Source organism: Pterocles gutturalis, unplaced genomic scaffold (genome assembly GCF_000699245.1).
Source record: "Pterocles gutturalis isolate BGI_N339 unplaced genomic scaffold, ASM69924v1 scaffold27290, whole genome shotgun sequence".
Taxonomy (NCBI): Eukaryota; Metazoa; Chordata; class Aves; order Pterocliformes; family Pteroclidae; genus Pterocles; species Pterocles gutturalis.
Window position 1 is genome coordinate 5,160 of NW_010146969.1, and position 23,075 is coordinate 28,234.

General features: G+C 37.8%; 1 protein-coding gene across 2 annotated transcripts in view; it reads right to left on the reverse strand.

Annotated features, from left to right (window-relative positions):
• Positions 1-242: 242 nt before the first annotated feature.
• The window catches only part of PPP2R2A (protein phosphatase 2, regulatory subunit B, alpha), a 35,037-nt gene continuing 12,204 nt past the window's right edge, over positions 243-23,075 (reverse strand). Inside the window, exons 1-9 of one of the 2 annotated variants that reach the window (XM_010085916.1) lie at positions 18,185-18,206; positions 9,359-9,456; positions 5,788-5,953; positions 5,118-5,230; positions 4,677-4,854; positions 3,584-3,748; positions 2,825-2,994; positions 1,923-2,014; positions 243-1,235 (exon numbers count right to left, since the gene is read on the reverse strand). In XM_010085916.1, the coding sequence (XP_010084218.1) occupies positions 956-1,235; positions 1,923-2,014; positions 2,825-2,994; positions 3,584-3,748; positions 4,677-4,854; positions 5,118-5,230; positions 5,788-5,953; positions 9,359-9,456; positions 18,185-18,206 (1,284 nt within the window). In that variant the 3' untranslated portion in view covers positions 243-955. Of the gene's footprint in view, positions 1,236-1,922; positions 2,015-2,824; positions 2,995-3,583; positions 3,749-4,676; positions 4,855-5,117; positions 5,231-5,787; positions 5,954-9,358; positions 9,457-18,184; positions 18,207-23,075 lie in introns of those variants that run through there. The other variant, XM_010085915.1, reaches the window with a different exon arrangement.

Sequence of the window (23,075 nt, forward strand, 5' to 3'; positions counted from 1 at the left end):
CTGTTCAACAGCAGTTTATGGTTTTGAAATGGTTGTGGTCAATGCATACTATTGCTGGTATTCTTATCATTCATGAACAAATGCAGATACTTGTGAAATCCCTCCCTCTCTTCATTCCCATGAAAAATAATTAATACTGGTTAAAATCATTACAAAAAACATCATTTTATTTTCATGCATCTAAGGTAAAACACAGAGTATTTGTATAAAGAGGTAGATTAAAAAAAAAAGAAAACAGATTCTCCATTCTTTGTCACTTTTATTCAGTAGTTTTTTTGTTTTTTTTTCCTTATTTTCTCTTTTTTGGTGCCAGACATGGCAAGGAGTGATTACAGTCAACTGTTTATTAAAACATTTGTTGCAACACAGACCCCCTGTACCACTGACCCCAAACGGACCCATTTCATGTGCTTTATTTTTTTTTTCTATACACCACCACCAAGGCTAGGTGGAGGGGGATGAAAGGGAAAGGGGGAGTCCAGGAGGCCAGAAGGAGGAGGAATGCTACAAGCCACAGCAAGAATGAGCTGTATTTAATAAAAAAAGGGGGCCACGAATGATACAGTAATGAGGTTACACAATTAAATCCCATAGCATGATTGAAGGCTTTCCCTGTGTTTGACGTCATCACAATGGAAGGCATAAAAAGTGGAGTAAACCAATGTTGATACAGTCCAATCTAGTCCATTAGGCAAGATGGTGCAAGTAGTCATTTAAATTAAAAAGTGCCCTATCCTCACCTAAATGGCTAGCAGACATGGAGAAGAACGCAGTGACGGATCAACAGAGCTTTCTCCATGTAGCTATAAAAGTGTGTTGTCATATGGCACATTTTTAAACACTGGAAAGGGGTGCCATAATGGACCTCTCATTCTCTTTCCTTTACAGGTACAAATGCTAGATTCAACTATTTCAACTATGCAGGAAGTGGACTCTTCAGTTAGGAATGCCAACCCTAATTCATTTTGTCTTGAAATATATACAAGTTGTTTGTAGTAGCTACAGCGATGATGTTTTCCTTAGGATGCCAGGCTGTGTGTAGAATCTTCTTGTTGAAGTCTAGGCTGTCAACACTAATTTCATCCTTCTTTCGCTTACCACTTGCACATACTTTACGTGGCTTCAAAACGGTACGGGGTTTATTGTTTTCCCGGGATGCCTCTAAGGTGATGTCTCGCTTTGTGTTTCTGTCAAACATTCTGAAGAAGTTGTTGTAAGATCCTGTCATGACAATGCTGCAGAGAGGGGGAAGGAAGAAAGTTAACAGCTCAGTTGAAAATAACCTCTACTTTTATGAAACCTCAGGGTCCCAACTAAGATCATGCCTTATTATATAAACAGAAAGCAGACATTCTTGCCTATACCTTCTAAAATCTGAAGTGAAACTAAGGTATTTGAATGTTTTATAGACTTTTTTTTTAATGTATCTGTTTCCTGAACTGGACCTGTTCAAGGTACACACACTTTGTTATCTAAGCACTTCAATTTGAGTGTCATTATTCAATTCACTTCTCCTGCACACATGGGAAAGTGATCTAATGAAATACAAATACATCAGATTTTTAGACATGTAATTTTAGTTACACGCAAGCTGCATGAATTTAGGTACTAACTAACATACCTAGTTCATGATAATACCTTATAAAAGAGGCTTATATAAGCTTTTCAGTAAGACAAATACATTTAGAAGTTTCCCTGTCCTTCCTTTCCCTCACTTAGTACGCTAAGGCAATTCTCTATCATCCTATGCTACAACAAAGGTTAAGAGCTAATATACATACATTAAAGTCCACTGAAGTAATAGAATATTATCCAAGCCAGTCCATGAATAAAACCAGACAGATATTTGAGTCCATTCTTTAAGTTGCCTGGTTTAAGAATAACTTGGAAAGGTCTTAAGTGCATATAGAGAATAAACTTGCCTGTCTGATCCATTCCAACAGCATTCGAATTTGTCAAAAATGCAATCATTCTCATACAGTGAACAAAGTTTACTTCTGAGGTATTCATGCACCTGGAAAAAAAGTTAGATAAACAGAATGAATACTAAACTTGCATACCTGTAAAATAAGCTTCATAATTTCTGATCCAAAACTAATTATGTATCTTGACAGTGCTTACACCCTATCGATGTGGGCCCACACAGCTCCCTCCTCTGACTGGATAAAGAGCAAATTGAACAGATGCATGAATTAACATATTCTGCTGCACAGAGACTTCAAATGAACTCGAAAGAGACATCTCCCAAAACATGGCAGTTCTTCAGAATACTTTCCCTCTCTGAAGGGATTCTATCTTGTCATACCCTCACTACGTTTTTACATATCTGAAAGGATTTAACAGACTTTGCTTCTTTCTAAAAATCATGCTTCGGTGACTGGTCTTCCTGCTATATGTATGATGAAGATCCCTTCACAAATTTTCTTATAAAGAAAACATCGCACCAATTTTCAGTGCCAGCTAAAAACACTTTCTGCAAAGGAACTGTTTTACCTCCTACTTTCTCCAGGAAAGAACATGAGAATATAAAGTCAACGGAAGACTGCAAGAGAGACGTGCTATCTCATGGATGAAGATTACCTTTCCACATTTCCATTGTGTAAGAGGGAGGCTTTTTCATACTCAAACATGTTTTTGGGTTCTGCAATCAATCTGCAAATAGCAACATCCTTTAGCACATGTGTGGAACCCACAAATCGCATTGATTCTTTGCTTGGACATAGCGATCTATAGACAAAAATGTAACTACCACATCAAGACTATTATTAAGATTCAACATCCTTCCAGCTTTTCATTTCTAGTCTACATGATCTTCACCAAATACCTGGTATGTTTCCACAGGTCTATTTTCCATATTTAAATCCCAGATTTTCACTGACAGGTAGTCTCTAGTCATCATATATCGACCACTATGGCTGAATTTGACATCAGATATGGAAGAGATGATTTCAGAGAAAAATGATCTGTTGCTAGGATCTTCTGGTTCTTCAAACACTGTATAAAAATAAAATATGCATTTCAAGAGGTAAGTTTGTCTCTTTCAATACAAGATATACCTCAATTAGGTTAACATTTTCTCAATAAGCTTGCCACATTAGGCTAGTCTTCCTGCATTATATAAAATAACTTTCAATAAGAAAGCCTTATAATACAATTACCATACTCTGAAATATTTTATATTCATAGCAAGTCAAGGTCAGCTTCTAAATAAGCCATCTACTCACTAATATTCAGTTTTCGTTCACACATATAAGAGATCAGGCATCAACTACAGACCAAACTCAATTAGTATTTGACCTCCTGAAGTCTGCAGAAAGCCATTCCTAGTTCTATTGTCTAGGCAGATTCCCCAGCTTAAGCTGCTAATAATTTTATTCACTGCTTTTACTCTGGCAAAATATTAATCTAATTGTAAGATTATTTAATTTTAGGTTTTAGATTTATTCAATATACTACAGAATTCCAATACAAATATACACACGCACACTTCAGTGTTCAATATATTATTGAGTGCTTAGTTTGATCTAACAGCAAGATGTCATATTCCACAAAAAGGCAAAAAACAATGCAGGACAGAACTTACATTTTGAGTGTCTGTCACAGAGTGCCGATGCTCTCATATCACAGAGACGAATCGTTCCTTTACTGCTGCTGTATACAAATGTATTACAGCTGTTTGGGTGGAACTCTGCTGCTGTTATCACCTCTGTGAGCTCTTCCATGTTGGCAGGCTTAATATCTACAATATCTACAGCATTTTGTTAAGAAATTTTCTCCTCACAACATATTTTTTAGCTTGAAATGTATTCAGCAACACTTCAGTTCACCAAAGTATTTCTGAAATAGCCAAACAGAATTTAAATAAGCCAGTAAAAGCAAGATAATGCTTGAAATCTGGAAGCAGGACAAGACTTCCGTGCCAAGGACTGTGGCGCCCAGTCACAAACTGGATAGAAGTTAATATCGAGTCCCACAATCTGTCTAGAAAGCAAGACCATAACATTGCATTCTACATCAGTTTGAAGTTAATTCTTGTAAAATAGCTTCCTTAATTTTTTGTTCCATGTCAACAGTAATTAATTCTATACTATATATATGTCACCCAAGCTTTTTCATATATAACTTTATTTTGCTTAAATACTAGCTACACTACTACGTTATAAAGAAGGCCTGTGTGATTTCTGGTCAGGATCCTGCTGATTTGTCCATAAATCTCTGCTCCCAGCAATGAGACTGAATACATACTCCTGTGATCCCTCTGCCTGCAATGTTTGTAGATGTACATGCAACAGGGGCTGATGGTTAGGTTGGAACATAAAAAAAGAATAAACATAGTTGAGATAAGGATCGTACTTCTCCAACTTGCTTCTTACTGCAATAAAATTTCACAAATTAGTTTACTGTAATGCTGTCTTCCAGAAGTTCTCATCTAACTTGAAACGTTAAGCTTTTTTTCCTTCAAAAGAGGCTGTTTTCACCATGCAAATTACTAGTTCTCCCTAAATTGCTCATGCTAAGCTACCTCTCCAGAAGTAAAAGTCCTTACAACTACGAGGGAGAAATAACCAGGATATGGAGAAACATGCTATACAAAAAGCTTTTCATGAAAGGAAATAAAATACAGGAGTTTTGTTGTAACCGAACTGCTCTTATATAAAACAATGCAAAAAAGATACTAAAACTTCTGTCTGTAATTTCTAGGTGCCACAGGTTAATCCGCAAGTCATCTGCAGATAAGTATGTTTCATAATCGCTATTAATGGAGATGGAATTGATGTGATACGTGTGGGCATTGGCAAATATTCTTCGCGGACTAGCTTCAACCATGAGGTCCATGGGCCTGAATACTGGCACCTGCAAAATACAAAGCAATAAAAATTTCAGATGAAAATTTACTACACACATTGGCAATCACAGAGTCCTTCAATACATCAAGCTGATAAAAATATCTCTAAAACACCTCTGAAGTGAATGTATCTGCCAACTGGCATCACAGAAAATGTGAATTTCATAATCTGATGGGGCAGTTACTGGACCACAGGCTAGTCTGTGTGCCAGCAGGAGGGAGGGCACGAATCACTTGAATGTGGCTAATTCACAGAGAGTGAACTACTCACCCGTAGTGTTGTAACTGTAGTAGGATCCCTATACCGTCCATCTTCTTCCTTTAAATTATAACCCTCTGGTCTCTTGTCCCTTTCACTAATTTTCCATAACTTTATTGTTTTATCTGAAATAAAACAGCCATTGTTTCAAATCAAAGCTCTAGCAAAGACACTAGTTTCCACAGTTAACTCACTTTAACATGAACCCTTCAAAAAGATAAGGCCACCTACATGTACCAAAAAAGACAAAAATACTGCTTGGAGAAAACAAGACAAGATAAAAAGCATTAAAAATACCTCCTCCACAGTTTGTTCTTGTTATAAAAGTTATAGCAAGTTTTAGTTACAATTGGGATTATTATGAATGACTAATATAAGCTCTCACACAGTTAGTTATACACTTACTGAATGACAGTTTAGCTAAGCCCCCTTGTTATAAAGAAACCAAATCAGAAGTAACTCGTATACCAACCCATGCTGGGGGACTTATGTGTCCAGGTAGGCCAGAACAGCAGTAAAGTTAAACAGCATAACTCTTGGGTAGCCACATCCCTAGATACTTGCATTTAAAACGAACTTGCTTCCAGGCTTTTGAAACTGGAGAGAATTAGACAAAATCCTAATAATGAACCTAAGTAACAATAGATTACCACGCAAAATTAACTATTAAGTCATAACTTACCATTTGTAGACAATAAAAACTGAGCAGCATTTTTCTGGGGTAACCACCTAATTTTGTTGATCTTCTCTTCAATTTCTAAACTTTTCAAGTAGTCAAACTCTGGTTCATGGCTTTGAAAGGTACTGTAAACATTGTATTCTCCCCTACTGTGAGACTGGGATTTGTTCTAAAAAGAGAATTAAACGATCAAGATATGCATGCAATGTACAGAATGCTTTTCAAGGCTGCAGGCAGAAGCCAGAACTAGATATTTATGCAGCAAGATATATAGGCAGACTGATAATTAGCAAAAGAATAGGTTAAGGCTTCTACACTCTATTGTTGCCTATGCCAGATTTGCCACAAGTATCCTTTTAGTGTACAACTTGCCTTATTTTAACCAGGCCTGTAGAACAGACGAAACGAAGGATCATCTCTTTTGCAAGAACTTGATTAGAGTTTCTACTATTTTGGCTAAGAAAGCATCAAAGAAGAGACAGTTATCACAGCAGCTTTTGATTCCTAAAGTTTCCAGAAACTCTCCTCAGTCCCATGAATTCAAGCAAGTTCTCATATTAAGTCCAAGCAGCTGAACTTGCAAACTAACATTCTGCCTAAACATTTTAGGCATGATAAGTTTTCTTTAAAAAAAAAAAAAAATACACCCCCCCCAAAAAAAAAAAAAAAAAACAAAAAAACACAACAAAAAAAAAACCTAAACCACTCAAAAATCCTCATCATTCTCTCATCTTCCAATTTCTTCCACCTTTGTTTTTTAAGGAGAATACTCTGCAAGAGAACTACACAGCCATGCATATGGCAAATCTGCTCTGTGGCTTAAGTTCAGCTTGCTAGGCATACTATGGAAATCCCATGTCACCTCTAAATTTACACAAGCAGCTCCACTATTCTGGTTTATAATCTACACATTTCCGCTTAAGAAGATTTTTCTTCCTTATTCTGGAGATGAGGGGGAAAAGAGCTTAACACCTCTGCTGAATACATCTTTGACATTAAAAACCACACCTGCAGTTAGCCTGTTCAGGGTACAACTGTTTGGAAAACTGAAAAACCTCCAAATTTGCATTATTCATCTTTCTGAAAGCTATGTTTCAGGGAGTGGCTTCCTAGCACTAATATTGCACTGCATGGACTGAACCTTAAATTCCCTCCAGTGGGTAAGGTGACATAAAACTGGAACCATTTCTGAAATAGTGTTCACTAGGTGTACCTGAAATTAATTCAAGCTTAATTTTGTGATATATTCCTGTTCCACCCACTTCAAGAGATTGCACCATCACATGCCTTTCCTGTGATATGTTCTTAACTAGGAACTTTGCTCCTTCCTTCTCTGGTGTGTCTCACATCCATCCCTTCATTTCATCCCCTAATACCTCACTAAAACATACTTCATGATACGATCCTTGCTAGCCCACATTTATTACGTTCCTTGCATCATTTTCTCTTGCTTCATACCCTTACACTAATGGTAATGTTGGCTACCCAACATTAATAGCTGTCAGGAATTCTTACATTTTACAATAAGCTGTGGAGGAGAGAAAAGTGGAAAAAATGCTTAAGAAATAAAGTTTGGCACTAGAATATTGTACCACACCTATCAATTATACTGACTTTCCCACCCTAGAGAACGGAAGGAACTTAGAACAAAGTTTCAGTTAGATCTAACAAGTTAAGCAGGGTCACTGCATAGAACAGGCGACTTCTAAAGTAAATTTATTGTGCTTTAAGAAATGCTGGTCATGATTCAGGGAACTTTCCTTCAATTCCATACTTACCCTAATGATTGAGTCTTAAACATACTACTTGTGTAGTCTAGTAAAACTTTATAGGACTAGAGTAATATATAAAAGCAATAATAGATTAAATCCATGGTTTGGATAAAATCTAAATTTAAACCATCAGATTGTCTCATGGCACTCAAAAAAAAATCAAAACACAAAGAGGTGTTGGCCCAAGTGCCTCATGTTAAATTCCAATTCAGGTAATTACAGGCTGCCTACGCAAATTCCTCCTTCAGTTTCAATTAGATACAGTATTCATTTCCTGCCTGGTACTTATATAACGTCACTTGCTTCGCCTTTGCAGAAGGGCTGCCACATTCCAACCCAGAGATGGCAGCATTTTGGCAGTGGGTAAAGTTACACAAGCTTGCATAACTATACAGAGCGCTTGTGTTTTAGTGTTTTTCTTCATGTATGTATGGTCTCGAAAGCACTGTGATAGAAGGTGGGACATAAATCCAAGCAAAAAACTTAAACAGTTGTCTTTTAGATACTCTTACATATAAAACTTGCTCTAGACAGTACTGCATATGGCATCAATGACTACGAGTGTATTAGGGAATCAAGTCCCCATTGTTCATTCCCTAAACACCGACGAGTCAAGTTATGCCAAAAACAATTCTGTGCAACTTAATCTGATAACCCAGGTGGTTCTTACTATACCTAGATTCACACATCATAAGGATATGAGCCGGGTTATGCATCAAAAGCAAAAGTAGTCACTTAAAGACAACTCAGTTGAGAACAGGCAATTAGCTATTTAAGCTTTAAGCTACATTAAAGGATCCTTACAGGATGCAAGCTAAAACTCGGTTAAAAAAAAAAACAAAACACCAAAAACTAAACAACAAAACACCAAACAGTTCATGCCTGAAACTGCAGGAAGGTTACAGTAAGAATACTCTACATACTATGTTCATCTCAGACTGTGGTCAAAGGAACTCAGCAGAAGCTGGTCAGTCAGGAAAACCCCACTAGATGGCACCCACTGACCAAAGGGATTTGCCTGTGAAGGGAAGGTACTGCTCGAATTGCCTGCGTACCAGCAGAAAGCAACTTGTTCTGGAGAACTGTGGAATTCTTCAGGTTTAGGATCTTTAGAATTGAAATTGAATGAAACACTAAGGAAAGAAGTAACAGCACGACTTTTCTAGGCAATGAGATGACGTAAGTGCCTTTTATCTCTCCCTGAAATAGAATTCTAACCAATTCAACTTCTAACTACAGCCACAGTTAAAATCAAGCACCCCATCTCAGCTTTCCCACCTTTATGTGGGAGTAGAGGCCCTTTCCTAGCATTAGAAGACTTGTCTGCAGAATTCTGCAAAGACTAAAAGAACAAGTATAAAATGGAAAGATACCTTTGCTACTATGATTCTATCATTTTACTTGACTGATACCAGAATGGTTACATACACACTTACGGGAAACTTTTATTTCTCCAACTACAATGAAATCTGAAAAAATAATCACAGCCACAGAGTAATTGTAGAACAATTAACTTCAGCTTCCCCAAGGTCTTCTTGTGTCCTACACCCCCTTTTTTGTTTTCACTTTAAACACCCTCTAGACCACAGCTAAAGTGTTTAAAGATAAATTAATTTCTATCAGTGTCAAAGTTCTCAATAATTTTTTATTTATTATTAATAATAATTTTTATTTATTTTTTAACTATTTTAATTACACAGGCATACACTTTGTTCAAAGTTTTTTATAAAAGCATGCTCCTTTAATAAGAGAATTAATAAGAAAAGAGAATATTACATGTACTTTTAGTAGTTAGCACTCACCTCTTGCTCCTGTTGAAAGATGACAACTCTACCTCCTTTGTCTCCTGTTGCTAACAACTCTCCAGAATGATTAAATTCTACTGTAGAAATTATATCCGCTGCATAAGAACAAAAATAAAACCAAAGTTAATAATTCTTCTAAATACTAAGTGGCCAAGAAAGCTACAATTATAAGTAAAAAAGAAAACGCATACTTCAATTCAGTTTACATACACTTTTGTTATAAAATACAAGTAGAGATCTCTTAAAAAAAAAAAGGAATTTTTTAAAGCCATACATTTGAAAATCAGTTACTAGTTCACGGTGCCAGAGTTACAAATTCAGTATTGTGCGCCATGTTGTTTTTAAAGGTTTTATATCACTTGTTAGAACTGTCTTTCTGTGATGACTGCTACTCCAGTACAGAAATGGATTTTCAGTATGCACTGTAACGTGTATAGATACACACACACATATATATAGACTGTGTATATACACATTCCTACCTTTATTTTCTCCCTTCTTTCTGATAGAAGATTTAGATACAATGATTACCCATATAACCTCAAAGCCTTTTTTTTAAGGACTCTATGCATTTGACAACTTAAGAGCAAAACATATAAGGGTGAAGATGTTCAGAGATCAGTGTCTAAGGAATGCAAGGATGTGGAACAAAAACAGTTACAGAAAATTAGGAAATAAATTCAACAGACTGTCTGTAAAAAACTTAAGTTTACATTACTGCAGGTATTTTTATATGGAGTGCTAAAATTAAGTTGTGAATATACACTGACCAAAAAAAAAAAGTCATGCCTATTATCAAATTGATCTGCTTATACAGCAAGAAGGACAAATTATGACTGAAGCTGAAGCACACCAATTCACATTTTCAAATGCACACATGCCCTTCATACTGTCAGTAGGATCAGAAGCCAAAACCGTTCTTTGGACACCAACTTCAAACTGCAATACATCCAGATAAATCTAATTTTCTGTGCAAGAGAGTACCTAAGATTTTTACATATGCAAGTCTTCAGGCTATTTTGCTTTCATGTCAGCCTAAAGCAGATAATAAACAACATATCCATGTTTTGTATTTGATGGTTTCTTCATTCTCTGTTTTAGAATTTTAAAAGGCCTGGTACCTCCTCTACAGATTGAAAGCTCCTACTAAACAAAAGCTACTCAGTCTGAACTTAAACAGATACTATTGTGCAGCGTATCACGGAAGCTGTCTTATCACAGACAGCAATGGGGTTATTTCATTTTGAAGTAGTGAAACATGCAGGATTTTCCTCTTACTCATTTTAATACCAAAATGAATCTTACATCATTCCCAGGTTGTCCCAAACACATGGGTGGTGGCCCCTGAGGACATTAGCAACCTCTTCTTTAATAACTGCATTACACAGCAACTACAAGCATGCAGCATATCTGTCTGAAAACTGCACAATGCAAAGACAGCCTAGACAAGCAGGCCAAACTCAGCTGCAAAATCCTCAAACAGAGGCAAAAGATGCAGTGTCAGATTCTTGGCACAAACAAATATGTACAGCTCATTTGTGTTTTCTATATATACAGCACCAACTATCTCCATTGACCTCCCTTGCCATGATTATCTAGCACTGCTGAAAGACAAACAGGCTGAAATTTCTCAAGAACACTGTGTTAAGGACATAAATATGATGTAAGCTTGTACACAGATAAACCAAGATCCAGATCACACACAGAGAAACCTTGATTTGAGTGCACTCCTCCCCCGAAGGTAATGGTTACTTTAGCCATTCACTCACACATTTGTGAACAAGACAAAGTGATATATCGCACATCTGTCAGACTTACTGCATACCATTCAGATGAAGATATGGCATTCAACATGTACCGTTCACAGGTGAACAGGGCATAAAGGTAACATACAATTAATCAAATCCAGTATGCAGGAGAAGGGAAGTGCAAACCAAGCAATCTAATTTTGGCTATTCCATACAACACAAACCACGTTGCTGTAATCCTCTGATAGGAGAGGACCTTAAGAAAGTTGTGAGCTAATTAAAGAAAAACAAGATAACTCACCTCTCCATTGTGAGAAGCATACAGAATAATTACTATTTTGAGAAACATCCAGAGATTTAACACTGCAAGCTAAGCCAGTCTTAAAACAGAGAAGATGATACAGCAAGTTATCAGCAGATCTAAATGTGTGTATGTATGGCGAAGGAGAACAGCAAAGAAAAATTTGCCTTAAAAATCTTATATATCCGTCTAAGAACAGATGGATAAATTAATCACAGTACTTATTTGGTCAAAATCACTGAAAAGTTTTACAAGGTTAAAAGTCTTAGGCTTAAAGCCTTATGATTAGAACAGGCAGCAACACTAGTCAGAAAAGCCTTAAATTAAGGGATAAAACCTCCATTTTCTTAGGCCTATGTTATATATATTGTATTTAATAATTATAGAAGTCTCATATATAGCAGAAAGCTAACCACTTTTCAGTAACAGTTCTAGACAATCTCATTTCTTGCATTTATTTTAACTTGCAAGATCATTCAAGCTTGGCATCAGTGATCTCCAAGCTGATACAAGTCCTACTTGGTTCACACAGTTGAGCCTAGAGACGAACTTTCAGTACTAACATCCCCATGCCTCCAAAAAGTCCATCAGGCTCAGTCACTGGTGACAAGGTACTCAAAATTCTCCAGTGCCTCATCAACACTATGGAGAAGATATTTTCAAGTACTTGGATCAATTTGATTCTTTGAATAAATTAGAAATAAAATTACATTCCTTAGCAGCAATCACATCAGAAAATTATTGATTAGTTTTTAAACTCAAGATCCATCTACAGAATGTGACATACCTTCTAGACTGTAATCTTGGAGTGCTCCCTTTCCAAGGACAAAGCAAACATGCTAAAAAAAGTAGGCAGAAAAATGATTTCTGCTTAACTAGTCCCAAAACAGGGCTGAGATGCTTATTTTATACAAAAATCGGTACTGGAAAGCAAAGCAACCTATCATATTTTTAAATCCAATAACTCACCGTTAAGAATATTGTATTCCCATACCTTGGTCAGAGAAAGAGACAGACATCAAGGCACTGGTGTTGAACTGGGCGGATTTAATAGAGTTTGCGAATTGACAGGGGAAGCATTTCATCTTCCGCAGTGCACTGATTCGCTTGTGTATTTTCATCTATATTAACACCCTCGTTGCCAAAAAAATAAAATTACTGTTATCTTTTTCCTTTCAAATGGTAACTGTAATTCCCATGATAGTTACACGTAGGGTTATTTTAGTCCTTCAGCACCGCAACGGCAGAGGAGCGTCTATAGAACACTCTGCTTTCTCTCTGTCTCCTCCCTTTTATGCATGCTATTTTTGCTACAGTCTCTAGGTGGGAGTCTTGCAAACACAGAGGGCGGCTCTCCCTGTCCAGAAGCTTGTAAATGATCCCTTCTACATGCAAAGAGCACTAGGGAGGAATATCTGAGGGAGAAGCAGATGTATAATACTCTATTGTCAACACCACCAATGGCTTTTGGAAATATGATGCATTCTGTTGTTTACAGCTGCACTCATTTCAATGCCCTCCTCTTCAAGCACAGTATCAGAGACAAATAACCACCAAAACCTTATCTGATAACCATACCCCTCACAGCACACAGTTAGATAGCGTTATCTGTTCAGACTTCCACAAAGTTACCCATGCCTTGAGCGATCAGATTTGTCTCTCTCCTCCCCCCAAGCATCCTGAGACAACTTTGACACCAAGATGAAGTGTGACATTGCAAGTGCTGAGATTTTAAAACACTACAGGGCAACCACACAAGATGAAGACATCATTCTGACAAAAGCAAAAATCAGGACAGAAATGTCTATCTACATTCCTGTAGTGTACCTGCAAGACCTGTACTAAGTTTCTCCCTCTTGCATAACTTGGGATAGACAGCTCAGGGGTTACTACAGTGTTTACAAGTACTTATTTGCACAGGTGTGTACAGCTGTCCTTTAGTTCTACTTAAATACCCCTTCACAGATATTTATGGTTTAATGTTAAATGCTGTAGAAACACTTCTGAGACTACAAAATACCTGCAAATAATGGTTTTCAGAGATCTGAAAGCAAAGAGGGGGAAAAAAAAAAAACACACCAACAAACCACAACTATACAACCTGAGATCCGTTTAGTCTTGTTGCTCAAGTACATCAATCACCTAGTGACAATGTTTTGCAGCAGGCTGAGTTAAATGCCACAGAAGTACTGTACGCTTGTATCCTTACCTGAAAGAAACAAAACACACTACTCCCAAACCAAGCCAGTGATCTTAAAAAATCCCAAACTGTGGAGAAGCTTCCGGTCCCTGACCTACCAGCACAAGCCAACAAGGCAGAGTCTGCTTTCCCAGAGTCCTCAAATCCTCCTGACAGTTCTCCCAGACACAGCAGCTACAATCTAGTTTCATGCAACAGGTGCCAAGGCTGCTTTTTTCTTCTGCACATGATCTTTATTTTTTACAACCTGCTCTAAGCTTTTTATGTGTTGCTTCAGCAATACATCTTCACTTTAAGTGCTCCAACAGAAAACAAAACCACTGCAAGGCCTGGACGCTTATCTTCACTGGATTGAAGTCAGACTAGCTTTTCCCACGGTAGACATGGAGACAGGAACCTGAAGAACCTACAGAATCAAAACAAGGTGCCTAGCTTTGACAGAACAGCACGAGGGGGAAAGACCTTTTGTGATAATGCTTCAAGTAACATGTTCACAGTTCACCATGTGAAAGAGGCATACCAGAACCTCCCAAGCAATTCGTAACCAGTGGCAGACACACATTGCTGCTAGTTAATCACTTTTGCAAGAGAACAGCCACTCAGCACAAACCTAACTTCTTTCCTAGTGGGCTTCTATAATAACAATCACAATTTCAAAATTTTTAGTCAATATTTACAGCACCAACTTTTGCTATTTTGTGTAATTCACCTGTCACATCAGGCAGGACTCAGATTGTTTGAGAAACTGAGTCCCTGGGGCCAGTGCCCTTTTGAAAGATGACCAGTTCAGATGAAAATGGGCACATTATGCTGTTTAAAAATAGATTAATAAAGGAATCAGACCCATCTCAAATGCCTTTTCCCCCCTTTAAAGGAAATTATCTTTGAAACAGGAAGTAGTCAGTGACTGATATTAAACACCATTTTCACACTTTGGGGGCCTTCCACACTTCTCAGCGAATGCTGAAGAATAACCACACCTGCATTATCACAAGCACGTTTTCTGAAACATTAGAGAAAGGGTTGTGCTGAAGTTCTACCACTGTCGACAAGTCCACAGAATAAGGCAATGAAACACCTTTATCAATCCAAACAAGCAAAAAAATACTGTAATCCAATCACCGAGTTCCAGAAGGTCCCCTGTGAACCTGAAAAGAAATACTGTATTAAATTTGTTTCCAATAATAGAATAAAAGGTATTTTATTAGTACAGAAGAGGCTATTTTAATGTACCATGAACTTTACATAAACTCTGCTTATAAAACATGCTTGGTAGGCAAAACATGTCACCTACTCTACAGCAGCAAGTCAATCATGGCCGTGAACAAAGAGCGTCTTTATTTCACCAGACCTAAAAGGTTTCTGTGCAAGTTTTTGGAATCACGTTGACCTGCTGCCTAAACGGAGAGCAAGTAAATCAGTATGTTTATACAAGTGGAGCAATCTCCTGATGTTTCCAAGGACTGAACAAAGAATAGTATTTTAAAAGCATTTTGGTGCTTCTTCATTGTTTATACACCTTCCCAGTGGCTCAAAACACTATTTCTGGAATTTTCCAAAGAAGCCACTTGAACAAATCTCATCCATAATGTAGAGCAGATTACCTACAGGTTGGTAATTCTGGCCTAAGGAGTACAGAGAAAATTCACTGACCAAATGTCGTGCCCACTCCCTCAGTCTGCAGGCCTGAAGTATAGAAGAAAGTATTTTGATCAAACTAAACATCAATTGATCATTCCAGGAATATTTCAGAAACTGAAACAGAAAACAACAAGAAACCAACTTTTAGGATTATTATTAAAATCCATTACGTATTAAGTCTCTGCAGCTAGATAGTAAAGCGTTAATCTCAAAATGACCAGGAAGGTTGTTTAAATAAAATTAAGAAAGAGTCACTATACGTGTGTGTTTGCAGAGAAGAGAGCTCCCAACACAGGATACCACAACTATACACACCGGGGAAAGAAAAAGAGAGCAAAATGACATTATTTAATACTGATGGTATAAAAGAGAACACCCTCTGCAGTCCAGCCTCATCCCTAATTTATGTATGTAGAGAGGGGGAAGGGAACACAAGGATTGTATACTTTAAAGTTACCATGACCGGTTTTACTATTGACTTCATTTCCCTTTTCTTCATTCACTTTCAAGAGTGATTCTCTGCATTCATTCCGTCTCTCAGAAGTGACTAGGCAACAAAACCAAAGGCAGCTGGGATAAGGCATTCCTACTGTTCAATTTACTTCTCAAGAGTCATTCCAGAAGTCCTTTAAATAGATCTCTTCTTTACTAGGAGAGGGCATTAAAAATATATTAATTCCTCAGAAATATGGAGACAGGATGAAATACATGCAATACAGAAGTAAAGAAAGGCTTTACCCTTGTGGCAAAATTTCTCACTTCTGTGCCATGAAGCGTTGCAAGAACCAGCTGGTTACTGGTTCTCTCCTAAGTACCAGTCCTGCAACACTGCTGCACACAAAGAGCACACAAAGCTCCCCTCCTTAACAGGGTGGGGAGTGGAATTTGTATGATGGCCAGCTAGCTTCACACTGCTGGTGGCCCTACCAGTGTTAGACCACAAACATGCGGGAGCCTAAGACACAGTTCAAGCAGCAGACAGTAATTAAGCTGGTTTTGTTGGCCTTGCTAATCTTGGAAATCTATACGCAGGGAGAAAGATTTACAGAGTGTTCTCTAGCATCCACCTTCATTCCAAGTGCTCCAGGCCCTGTGATACTGAAAATAAAAAACACGCAATCATAATGCAAACTTGTCATTTTCCCTGTTGATTCTGAAAGCATTCTAGTCCTGTTTGGTAAAGATGGATTTAAGTGTTGAGAATCTCCCAGTCCTATTTACACGTCTCTATGTGTAATATACACACACAAGATACTCCAAATAATTGTCACATCTGAAGTTCACTACATAAACTACTCACCCTAAGTAAGAGAACCAAATGTAAACCTTGTCAAGCAGTCCTAAAAACACCATACTCTCCCTCCATTTCTTGGACTTTCCTATATTCCCATTTCTTTTCTTTTATTCACTTTCTTCTTCCCTTCTCTCTCCAACTTTGACAGTCTTTGGGGAAAAATATCACTTTCTAGAAAAGGCAAGTCCTACTTCAACTAGGAGTTAAGCTTCGGATTTGAAAGCCTAAGAGATTTACTCATTATTATTATTATATATCTTATTTTTAACTTTCTATTCAGTACCCTAAAATAAAGGTTGGGCCCCTCCTGATAAAGCTTTTTCCTGTAACTTCCTAAGTTACATTAATATGACTGATGCCTACCTTGCAACTCCAGTTCACAGTGGGCTGATAGGGCAAAAGGACTCTACTCTTCAATGGCAAAGCATAGCTCACATAGTGTCCTTAAGTACACCACATCCTTCTGAGATTACTCTTTATGCTGCCAAATCTACATACAAGCAATGACAGTAAGAACTTTATCATCACCAGCCTTCACAAGTAGGAGCCTGAATTCAGTCACTTTTTTTTAGTGGAAGCAGGAACAATACAAGCTAAGGGAAGGAACCAGTATTGTAGGACAACTATTTAATGGGATTAATGTATATTAGGATGGCTTTGAATTTACAGATGCATTTATAACATATTCTTAGATAGCCTAGAGATAATGCAACTTAAGTACTGAGCTCAAAACAATGTTATTCTGTGGTTTTGTAAATTTATGTAAATAATTATTTTTGTTGAGCCTCAAGACTTCTTAGAAAACACAACACTTACTGAGCAGCAAACTTCCATTCCCTCCCACTGAAATAATACAGCAATACTAGTCTTGATCTTGTTGCCATTGTTTTCATGTAAGGCTAGTAATTCTCCTAAATAGCTTTACTAGACTCAACACCCAGAGAAGAATACAACTCCAAATCCATCTGCCTTATGCAACAGAAGCTGCTGCTGTCTGCAAAGGTGGCATTAGAACTGCAGAGAACAGAACTGAAACAGAAGTGACTCTCAAAACCCTTTACAAGTTGAATATGCAGATTAAGTTTTTTGCCAAGGTAATAGTAAAGCAGGGAACAGAATCATTATCTACCAAAATACAGTGCCTCTCTGGAAAAGCAGCTCCTTACACATCCCCAAGTCTTTAAGTGATCTTATATCAAAGCAACTTCCTCATTTAAACACCATTCATAGAAAGCACACTCTGTGTTCAGTATTGTTAGTTGTATAATGAGTAGCATACTAAATATTTTAATTCTTGTGTTTGGTAAACAATTGCTCTGCCTCACTGGGCAACCGTGGCCAATGGGAGTAAGCTTCAACATCTCTATTTGGGTCAAGTTTCCACCATCAAATTTATCACTAGTTTCCCCTGTGGTCCATTTTTGAACCAAAGCAAGAGGCCAACAAACAACGAACAGCACCAACATTCAGAAGTAGCAGAAATTACTACAGGGAACACTATGATCACCACCTTTGACAGACCTTACCACCACCTCAAACTTCTGTGAATGATCCCTAGCACATTTCAGTTAACATTAAGCAGTTTGTTCTTTGCTAAACTAACAGAATAAGACTGAAGGCCTCATATGAGCAGATTTACCAGGGCAGGGGGCAAGCAACATGCTCAGGAGAAGCCACATCTCCAGAGAGCACAGCTGTATCTGCAAAAGGCTATCAAGCCCACAACCAAAATGCCAACAACTGCGTGTCTATACATCCACAGTCCCCACAAGCTTTCAACAGCTCCCTAAACAAGGTCAGAATTTGGCACTGGTAGAACAGAAAGGAAATCGATTTAAACCTCAGACCACTGGCTTCCTGTCTCCATCTATAGTAGGAAATTCAAAGTCTTTGGTACACATGACTTCAAAACACCTGTGGTGGCATGGAGAAAAACAGAGATGACAAACAGGAGCAAATCAAAGCACTCTGAGAACAGATGTGTCACACACTAATGTGAACCAACTGGTCCATGCTTCCTAGCACTTAACATGACATAAAATTCCTTTAAAGTTTGATCTCTGTGAAAGGAATTAAAGCATTCACATTAAAAATTAGCATGAGCTTTCAGAAAGAACTTGGACACTGTAAATAGATGTACAACTGTGATCCACCATGGAACTGGTGAAGCAATACCTGTACCACGATTACTGTAACCACTCAGCTACACCTCACTGTAGGAGTTTTATTTCTGCTCACTAAATCTGGCACTGCATTCTATAATTCCTTTTATGCAAAATCCATTGTAAATCTACACAAGAAAACAAACTATAGGGGTAGTATATGTTAGCTGAAAACAACCTTGAACTGGCTCCTTGAAACCACTTCCCCCAATGAGAGAAATAAATAGTTTTGTTTTGGTTTTTTAACCCCAAATTAGTTATTAGTAACAAGTGATTCAAAAATTACAATGAAAAATCCTCTCATATTAAACTCGTAACAAGAGCAGATAGAATAATGTTCCCTCTATATAAACAAATGCAAAGATGTTTGGTTTCTGAATAGGACCAATTAACCCTCATCACCCAGATTAATTACTTTCTATTTTTAAAACCTAAGACATTACTTCAGTTCCTCTCAGAACACATGCATTGGAAACCAATAGGCAAATTCGCCTCTTCCACTAGGTGAATAAATTGACCACAGCAGCATCTTTAGTTCAGAAGAAGCAGCAAACCAACAGAGTTCCCAGTACCTTGTTCTGCCCCTAAGCTAGACATCATCTAGCTGGGAGAACAGAGTAAGGAGCAGTCAGTCTAATTGCACACAGAGAAGCGGGAAACTAAATACATTTAAACAGATCAGTCCAGATGCAAACACCACAAAAACTACTGCTGGCTTGGCCAGCCCCACATAGGCACTGCATATTTAACTCAGAAGGTTAACTTAACTCCAGCATTACTTAATATAAAAAAACATAACACACTGTGGAATGAGCAAAACAGTGGTTGTAGCCCTATCGGTGCAGTTTCCAAGTTCTCTGGGAGCTGCCTTCACCTACGTATTACACCTACGACATACAGCTAAGCTGATCTATCCTGTGATCCTTCCCATGCTGGAACTGAGGGTGGGATGGGGTGCGTGAGTCTTCTTTAGTCCTCCACAACTCTGGAAGACTACCACTATCCAAATAATTCAATATATACATTATTGCAAAATGGAGACACTAACAGTTCAAGACAGAGCCGTTTTTCAACTCAACACAAACTAAATCAGCCTGGAAATACCTCAAACTCAATAATAAGGGATTATTTGATACCTGACAAGAACTCCCTTGAGTCTCTAAAGGCATCCTCTGCCTTGAAACCACAAATAGCATTGTTCTAGACATCTACAATACCCTGTGAAAGGCAACTGAACCTCAAGGTGGTCTGAAACACTACCCAGATATTTTTTATTCAAGTAGTTTCTAGCCTTTGCAAGGGGCCTCAAAGTTTTAAATTAGGAGGAACAAACCTGGTTAGGAAAGCAACAACTGAGACAGTCTCCCTCTTTAGATCTTCTTTACCTAGTTTTTCCCCTAAAGAATCTACTCAAACAAATGGGATTCTACCTTTATTAGTACTGCAAGCATATTTAGAAAGACTAATACATACACATACATACACCAGAACATTTTACTAGGGACAAAAAGCAAATGATGAGCATTTAGTTTAAATCCCTTAATACACATGCTTCCCCAAACTCAAGTATTCCTTAAAATATGACAGGAAGTACCTATTTACTTTTCCTATTCACACTAATTCAAGTCTATTGTTGGCTGAAACAAAGGTCTTTCAACCTGCATCACCCGTTCCCAGGACATTTGACACCAGTTTATTAATATCATAAACATAAGAGGCCTAAGTGGCAGAAATCCAGACCCACTCCTGGTACCCGTCTTAAATAACCTGAGAAAAGCGGGTGAATAATCCCACAGGTTGTGGAACTACAGCATTTATTCACAAGTAGGAACAAGCAGTTAAAGGTCACAGCTTCTCCTTGAGCGTGTTCTTTGCAGCCTGCAATAATACAAATACAAGAAACAAAGCTCAAGTCTGTCCACAAGCTCTTCTCCCTCCAACCAGCAGAACTGTTCTGCTTTTAAACAAAAAAGTAATCAACAGCAAATCCAACATTTCAGTATTTTTACATACCAGACAGCTGTTCAATGTGAAAGCTATCAAGGGGTTCACTTTTCTGAACATCACAAAATTCAGCTGCTGAGAGCTTCCAACCTGTGAAGCTCAAATCTATTTTCAGATGGGGAAAAGGGAAAAGAAGAGCAGCCTTCCTGCAGAGGATGTGTCACACCTCATTTTGCATCAAGCCCCTTTCAACTGCAATGAAAACTCCTCTTCACTGAGGGTTAGGATTATAACAGGGAAAAAAAATCTGAACACTAGTTTCCAGCCTCTGGATAATATCACCTTCAGAGGCTATGCACCCCTAAATTAAATTGCTAACACTCTATCAGAAAGGACATTTTTGCTGTGAAATATAAACAAAAAGGACAGAAACACAAAGTAGAGAAAATATGCTACCTAAGCAACATCTGCACTTAAAAACCCAAATGCATTACAATTCTTAACTTAATCATTTTGAAAGCATCATCTACTAAGTACAAAGTCATCTGACATTTTACATACCTGGCTTAGGTATGCTTGTGCCCCACTCTTGTTACAGCATGCATCAGTTATGCTAAACCTGGAACCGTAAAAAGTGAAATCGCAGCTAAAATGTAAGCCCAGTAGAATATGACGCCTATGGTTTGCTGGAAGGGGAAGACTGGTAGAGTCAGTGTCTCTGCTGCTACAGTTATACTACAGAGGAAGCGTTACTGCAGACACAGTGGTAACTTGACTCAATGACACAAGAAAGAAAGAGCTTCCTCCCATTTAAATTTTCCCATTTCAAACATCTACCATCACAGGGATTGTGCCTTTCAACCATACATGATTCTTTTAAACAAAGTAACTAAAGCAATATGATATACAATCCACACTAGTTGTATTTCCATTACAGAAACACTGCCAGCAAAACCTACACTGATTTATGAGAGCTCTTCCTGCACAAAGATGGGTTAATTTATATTTGTACCGTGTAGAATTCAGTTGGGGAGTTACTCATCATTTTTGTCCTTTGTACAATTGCACACAGATCATATATATCTAATTACAGGGGAGCAAAATTAACTCTAGCAAGAACTAACTTCATGCCCACAATTGCTTCATGTAAGATCCCCTTAGGTGCCTGAATCTTCTGTCACCATCACTCACAAAACTGAGGGACTTACTGAACAATATGAGAACTGAAATAAAAAGGCTTACAAATAACAGATTTGATTATTTCTCCTCTAACAGACAGCATTTGTCTAGCCTTAGTAGTCTGGTACATGACTTGTTCCAAAATATTTTCTTCCTGCAGAGCTCTACTTTACAACGTATCATTAATAAAGCCACAGCAAAACTGTTTCTGCATATCTAATTTCTGAGAAAGTAACATCTCAATTTTGGCACTGCTGAGGTAAAAAATTCAGGTTTACTGATTCTCCCGGAATAAACTTTATGCTATGAAATGCAAGTTACACATAGTACGAGGGTTCGCCAAAATGCATTAAAGGAATTGGACTAAGTTTTATTCAAGCTCTTTTCTTCTCACTGTGTTAGCAATGTATTTATTTTCCAAAACCACGCTAACTACCCCTTAGTAGCAATAGCACTTTGCTATATCACCTGTTTTATTTATACTTCCATTTTCTTAGGAAACTGTTCTCAATATGCCTAAGAGGAATGAAAAATGTTATTGAAAAAAAACCAACAAGCTCAGAAATACCATCTAGGCCTTAAAAAAGAAAAAGTGTCAGCACTTAAGCTGTTCTTCCCACTAAGTTACATCCAGATAACAGCACAAAGCCACTGCCTTGTATGGGTATCAGGGCTGATCGCCAGTCAAGACCAGTGTGCAATCCCCACACAGAAATTTTAGGTGCTTCTTCAAAGGCAATTTTAGACATTATGAAAAGTCATTCAAGGCTATGGATAGCTAAGCTCTCAAATACACACTTCTGTGACTGTACAATCTCCACAAATGAAGGTTTTTTAGTGAACATCTAAGAGGAATAATAGGTACAGCTGAAAGACTTGCATTTAGAGAACATCCTAACAAGCTCCCAAGGTCCTGTCAGCCCCATTCTCTGTGATTCCATCCTCGTTCTGCTGTGACAGCTGATAAATGCGTGCACTTGATAACCAGGGCTGAGAAGGACACTGAAGAGCCTGCCACTCAGAGCATGGATTTCACAAATGTCGAAGTTATTTTCATGCTCTTTGAATCCCTCTGAAAGGGGATTTCTGCTTTATAAAAAAATATTCAGTAGCAACAGGACTGGCAGAAAATCAGCCTTGTGAACTAGGCATATCACAGAAGTATCTACTCACCTCTTCTAATTCACAGAATGTTTAAAAGCTTCTACTCAAGACTACAGATTACCTTACTGAAGATAGCTTACA